Genomic DNA, 6423 nt, shown 5'->3' with positions numbered 1-6423 from the left:
ACCCCCCCATGCCCACTAGTGGGGTCTCAGGCAAGGGGCAGCCCAGGGACCCACGCTACCCTGCCCCACACCCACTACAGGAGCAGCCCAGAGACTCCCCCACTCCAACTAGTAAGGTTAAGAGCACACCCAGATGGGGGGGAGCTCAGGGACCCACTCCAACCCCCCTGCCCCCATGGGGGCACAGCAGCCCCCACCCTGAGGGAGCCACAGCTGGGCGGAGCTAATCCCCCCTCACAACTCTCTCCTCCAATCAGCCGTCGAGTTTCTCCCTTCCCACCCCCCTGCAGCTCGGGGCGGGAGACCCCGCAGCACGCAACTCCCCCCTCAGAGGAGGGTGGAGGGGCGAGGGTGGAGGGGTGTAGCGCTGCCGCCGCCGCTCGCTCTCCGGGCAGGGCGGTTACCTGAGACCCACGCGCCGACCAGGAGCCACAACAGAGTCCGCAGAGCCGGCTGGGGTCGCCGGGTCTCCATCCCCGCCTCCCTCAAGCAACACGGAGCCGGCGGCCGGGTTGATTCGCCCGCGTCGGGCTCTCGCCGGTGGGGGAGGGGGGGCGCTGCCCGCTTGACTCGGTTGCGTCCGACTCCCGATTGATTCGCCCGCCCGCTCCGCGCGTCTGTCTCCAGCTCAGGTGCTGCAGCCTCGCCCAAGGGGCGGGACGTACCAATTCCTCACGGGAGTTGGGGGGGGGGAAGAAGAGAAATACTTCCCTCTTGCTCAGCAGCCCCTCAGGCGTGGGCTGTCAACTCTGACTCCATCGTGTCTTTGAATCAGGGGCTTCCCCCCTTCCCCTTTAAAGCTGGGGTTTAAAATAAACAAACACCTCACCTGTCTCCCTGACCCCCCCCGGGGTTGAAAATGGTCCGGCCCAGGTACCCATAGGCGGGTACTTGGGGCAAACCAATTTGTAGGTTGGAAATTGCGAGAGAACTTGGTTGGTTTGCCCTCCCCCCTATGCCAATGAATTGGCCCAGGGACACACCCTAGACTAAGTTGTGGGAGAAACCAAAGTAACTTTAAAAAGGGGGAAGGATGAATTTAACATTCCCCCCTTTATGAAAATGGACTGGCCCAGGGGCACACCCTAGAGAAAGGAGTGGGATAAACCAAAGTAACTTTTTAAAGGAGTTGGGAGGAGGGAAGTTCTGACTCACAATAAATATAGCACCCCTCACATAATTGGGAAATGGACTGTCCCAGGTGCAGCCAGGCATAGTGTGTGTGTTGTTTCTCTTGCTTACAAGGCCAGTAGCACTGGGATCAAAGTGGAGTTTTACCATTGGCCTCAGGCCTAAAGCCATCTTGATCTAACAGACACCGTCCAACAAGGTTTAAAGACTTTTAAAGGAAGGAAACAAAATTGGGAGTGAAAAGTTTTAGAAACTTTTTTGGAGGGGGAAGCGGAAACTTTCAAAACTTTTTCCCCTTCCAAAAAAGTTTCTGAAACTTTTTCCACTGCCAACAAATGATTTTGAAAACTTTTTTTGCAAACAGTGTCTGAAACTTTCCGCCCTGCTCAACACAAGTTTTGAAAAAAATTTCCCTCTCCAAAAGAAAGCTTCAAACACTTTTTGCCTCTAAAAAGAGTTTCCGAAACTTTTCCTATTAAAAAAAGTTTCTGAAACTTTACTACGAGTTTTGAAAACCCTTTACCCTTCCAAGAATCTCTGAAACTTTTTCTCCTTCCACAAAAATTTCAAAAACATTTCCCCCTCCAAAAAACAGTTTCAAAATTTTTTTTCTACCTCCCAAAAAGAGTTTAAAACACTTTTCCTATGGAAAAAAAGTTTTTAAAACTTCACTCTCGGCACAATAAAAGTTTCCAAAACTTTCCCTCTTCCAATTTAAAAAAAATGTTTATTAATTATTATTTATTTTATTTAGATCGATGTAACACCTAGGTGCCCTAGTCACGGACCAGGATCCCAATGTGCTAGGTGACATACAAACACAGGACAGAAAGACAGTCCCTGTTGCAAAGAGCTTTCAATGTAAGTATAAGAGAAGTGACAACGCTCTGGCCATCCCTAGCCTTTGTTTGCCAGAATCTGGGAATGGGCGACAGGGGAGGAGGGTCTCAGGGCTTCAGTCCTGCTCCTGTTAAACATCTGCCTACTTTAAGGCTATGTCTACACTGCTGCTGTAAGGTACTCAGTGTAGCCGCTCTTTGTGACAAAATAAAACCACCCCCAACGAGGGGCGGTAGTGTTGTTGGCGGGAGAGCGTCTCCCGCCGAAAGCGCTGTACACCCCAGCACTTTACATCGGTAAAACTTATGTCGGTCAGGGAGATGTTTTTTTCACACCCCTGACTGACAAAAGTTTTATTGACAAAAGGGCTGTGTAGACATAGCCAAGTGAGTTCCCAGTGGGAGTGGAGTAATTCCGCTGCAAGCACATGCATATGTGTTTGTAGGATTGGGACCTTAGTTTTCTCTATGAAAAGTTTTTGAAAACTTTACTCCCCTCAATAAAATGGTTCCCAAAAACTTTCCCAAGGATTCTCAAAACCATTGGCCTCAGGGAGCTGAGAATCCAGCTCTCCCTGGGGCTCCCCAGCTGGCCCCTGCTGAGCTAGGGCAATTATGACCTCACTCTCAGACGGATGACATCACAATGAGGTCAGCAAGCCGTTGCCTCCTGCTCCAGCCTCTGGGCACACCCCAGCCAGCCATGTGCCCCCGAGCAGTGGCCCTCAGCTTTCTCTTTGCCTTGATCTCTGCTGTGGCCAATGGCGACCCATCCCAAGGTGTCTCCCTGCCAGAGCCCTGCCTCCCGGGCCGCCCATGCACCCTGGCCTTGATCTCAGACAACCCTGTGACCCTGAGGTGCCCAGGCGCCCCCCACCAGGGCCCGGTCTCTTGGCAGTATGTGGATCCCTCCCGGCCCGGGGAGCGGCCAGCCACCTTCATCCGCACCGGGCACCCCTTGGCGCTCATCCCCACTCGCGCCAAGCTGTGGCAGCTGCGCTTGAAAACCCGGCTGCTCCGGGGCGACCTGCGGATTCTGGATCCCGGTGTGGAGGACTCGGGCATCTACACCTGCCGCCGTGGCGACACCATGCTGGCCTACTACGAGGTGGATTTCCAGGATGCCGGGCGCCTCCACATCAGCCACGCCAGCCTGGGAGAGGCCGCCCTGGCTAACACCACCGTGGAGCTGGCCGGCGGGGCCCGGGGGCAGCTGTTCACCACGTGGGCGCGCTGGCAGCCCTGCGACCGCTGCGGCGGCCCCGGCGAGAGGAAGCGGGTGGGATTCTGCTACGCCCGGCTGGCATCGCGCCCCCAGGGGCCCCTGCCATGCGGGCTGGCTGGGCGAGGGCTGCCCCAGCGGGGGCCGGAGCTGCGGGTGGAGAGCTGTGAGGTGCCATGTGACAGGGCCTACACCCCCAGCCGGGATGAATGGGGCAAGGCCCCCATCCTTGTCATCACCCGCTACCGAGCCCTGCCCCACGCCAGCGCCAGGCTGAGGTGCCCAACAGCCTCTATATACAGGTACAAGGAGCCATGCCATGCTGGGGAGACCCAGGGGCCCATGCAGCTATGTATCCCCACCCTCCATCCCCGGATCAGACCCATGGGCCCATCTACCCTGGTATCAGGTCCCCTCCTTGCTACCCCAGGTCAGAGCCATGGTCCCACCTCAGCTGGTATTCCCACCCCATCCCAGATCAGACCCATGGTCCCACCTCAGCTGGTATTCCCACCCCACCCCAGATCAGACCCATGGGCGGCCTATCTAGAGCAATATCCCCCCCCCCATCCTAAAAATCTGTCCCCTAGCCAGGAGCTCAGGTCTGTTGCAGAATCCGGCCCTAATGTACGGGGATAAATCCAGGCTCCTTGGTGGGGTGAAGCTGGAGGGGCCCCCGGGAGGGAACGGGGGTAGATTGGAAGGAGTCAGAAGGAACTTGGGCCCAGCTTGTTTGCATTGAGCTGGTTCCTGTGTGGGTGTTGGGAACGGGAGCCGGGTTAATAATTTACCACCGCACTGAACTTTCACCCTGGTCGAAACTGAGCTGTGGGATCAGGAGACAGTGCCTGGAACAAAGAAGTCCCAGCCCGGCATTAGGGGGTGCTGTGCCACAGGGAGAAGGGTATGGGGCACTCTCCCCTGGCAGTCAGGGCTGCCCCAATGCCTCAGCATGGCACTAGGGGGCGCTGTGCCACAGGGAGCAGGGTGAGGGCCCTCCCCAGGCAGTCAGGGCTGGCCCCGATGCCCCAGCATAGCCTTAGGGAGCGCAGTGCTGCAGAGGGTGGGGTGGGGGCGCTCTCCCCTCGTAATCAGTGCTGATGTCAATGCCATCTTTACCAAAGTGTAACATCAAGTCCCGGACCGTGTATGGTCTTTTAAAACCCCAGCACACTTTAATACAAGAGATACTGGCTATGAAACCAGGCGTCTTGGCTCCAAATGAGTCTAGCTCCTGCTCAGGGGATACAAATTCCACCTCTGGGGGCTTCTGACCCATCCACTAACTTCATCCCAAATCCCGACAGGAAGATCACACCTCGTTAATTCATTCCCCATGCGCTATTTTCTGGTAGCATCAAGTGGTGCCAGCTCTCATGATTTTACTGTGACTCATGATTTTCCTAAAGCCCTCAACTGCTGGAATCATGTTAGTTCTAGAGCCTCTCAGCTTTCACGGAAAAAACATGACTAGTCTTCATGGCTACAGAGAAAACCTTGGAAATGTGACTCCTCCCACCTCCAACATCAGAGGGCCAACTAAAACCAACCTGACACTGATCATTTCTTTAACCTTATGATTTTTGGAAGCTGCTCTCACAGTTTTTTAGCCAGCCTCAGACATTTTTTAAAGCCAATCTCACCATTTTTTAAACCAAACAAAGAGTTTTTGAAGCTGATCTCACCATTTTTAAGGCAATCTCGCAATTTTTCGACAGAACACCTCATTAAAAGTGAATGCCAGGTCGCCCTCTTGTGGCTGATGCTTTGGAGAATAACCTACTACTGCTATCAGCTAACCATGCTTCTCCTGTAGCTCAAGCAGTAGGGTTCAAATCATTCATGAGGCCTGTTTTGGTGGCATCCCCGCTCCAGCCCTGCCTAGCTGTGTATGTTCATAACACATCAGTGCAGATGAGTTTAGCTACCGGCTGCAGACGTCTCACTGGCAAATCTGATCCCACTCTAGCCCCAGCCTGTGCTTAAGGCTCTGGTGGGGTTGGCATTTGCTGTTGTGGGGATGGTAATATCTTGTGGGCCAGACACATCTCAGACGCTGACTCTGAAATTTTTGCTGCCTGTTAATTCCAGAGATAAGCACAGAGGGAGGGAGAGATTCCCGCCATCCTAGTCCCGGCCACCTGGACCAATTTAGCCCCCCCACCCCAGACACCCCCACCCCCAGGGTCTCCCTCTAAGGGAGATCATGCTCCATGGATAGCCAGCCTTCGGCCTCTGGTGATGAGAGCAAGGGGGCTGGTTAGTGCCAGCTGAAATGAACAGAGACCGGGTGAACTCATTCCAGCCAGAACCCCTTAGAGGGGTCCCATTCCCCGCCCCTTGAGCCAGCCAGTTCCCCGCTCTGGGGCTGGAGCAGAGCTGGTGCCCCCCAGAAGGGTAATGCTTTACTCTCAGCCCCCCAGCTCTAACCTCTAGACCCCACTCCCCTCCCAGAGCTGGGGAGAGAACCCAGGAGTCCTGGCACCCAGTGAGCATGTGCAAGGCCCACGCCCGGCTCTGCTAACCTCTCTCTGTCTGCTCCCAGCCCCGTGTACTGGCAGGAAGGCCCCACCGCCCTGACCTGGCTGGACCTTCATCAACGCAACGGCTCCATCGGCCTGGACAAGGCGACCGGCGGCGGGACCCTGCTGCTTTCCTCCTGGAACAGCACCTATGCCGGCTATTACCAGTGCTACGTGGGCGGCCGGCTGGTGGGCCGGTTCCTGGTCACCCCACCTAGGGTGCTGGCCCCCGCCCCGGAGCTGACCCGCGCCTACTCGGCCATCGAGTCCCTGGTGGTGGGGCTGGCCATCTTCCTCATCTTCCTCCTCTTCCTCAGCATCCTGCAATCCTGCCGCAGGAAGCCAGGAGCCATCATGGCTTGAGGGGGCTGCAGCTGACATCGGCTCAAGGGGCTGGGGAATAAACATGTTGACCAGCAGCTTGGCTAGGTGTGCACTAGGGGGCGCTGTGCTGCAGGGAGCGGGACGGGGTGGGGGTGCTCTCCCCTGGCAATCAGGGCTGTCCCCAATGCCCTAGGGGGTGCTATGCTGCAGGGAGCGGGACAGGATGGGGGTGCTTGCCCCTGGCAGTCAGGGCTGGCCCCAATGCCTGGACATAACGCTAGGGGGCGCTGTGCTGCAGGAGTTTGCAGCCCTGATTTTATTTGCATGCCAAGCCTAGGTGCCTACCCCAGTCAGCAGAGGGCGCTAAAAAGCCAGTGTTCAGATA

The 6423-nt window shown here is 56.0% G+C and overlaps 2 protein-coding genes across 5 annotated transcripts in view; one reads left to right on the top strand and one right to left on the bottom strand.

Annotated features, from left to right (window-relative positions):
- Window positions 1-573, bottom strand: part of LSR (lipolysis stimulated lipoprotein receptor) — a 16985-nt gene extending 16412 nt beyond the window's left edge. For all 4 annotated transcript variants that reach the window (XM_024199973.2, XM_024199974.2, XM_024199975.2 and 1 more), the window contains exon 1: window positions 405-573. In XM_024199973.2, coding sequence (XP_024055741.1) covers window positions 405-474 — 70 coding nt within the window. In that variant the 5' untranslated portion in view covers window positions 475-573. The remainder of the gene's footprint in view (window positions 1-404) is intronic.
- Window positions 574-2002: 1429 nt separating this feature from the next.
- On the top strand, window positions 2003-6077 carry FAM187B (family with sequence similarity 187 member B). Its single transcript, XM_024199979.2, has 2 exons — window positions 2003-3696; window positions 5754-6077. Exons 1-2 carry the CDS (start codon window positions 2617-2619, stop codon window positions 6075-6077), a joined length of 1404 nt encoding a protein of 467 aa, XP_024055747.1. The 5' UTR covers window positions 2003-2616.
- Window positions 6078-6423: the final 346 nt, after the last annotated feature.

This window comes from Terrapene carolina, unplaced genomic scaffold (genome assembly GCF_002925995.2).
Source record: "Terrapene carolina triunguis isolate 2854851 unplaced genomic scaffold, T_m_triunguis-2.0 Scaffold493, whole genome shotgun sequence".
NCBI lineage: Eukaryota > Metazoa > Chordata > Testudines > Emydidae > Terrapene > Terrapene triunguis.
The sequence above is the reverse complement of the archived record's forward strand: the minus strand, read 5'-3'. Positions and strand labels throughout refer to the sequence as shown.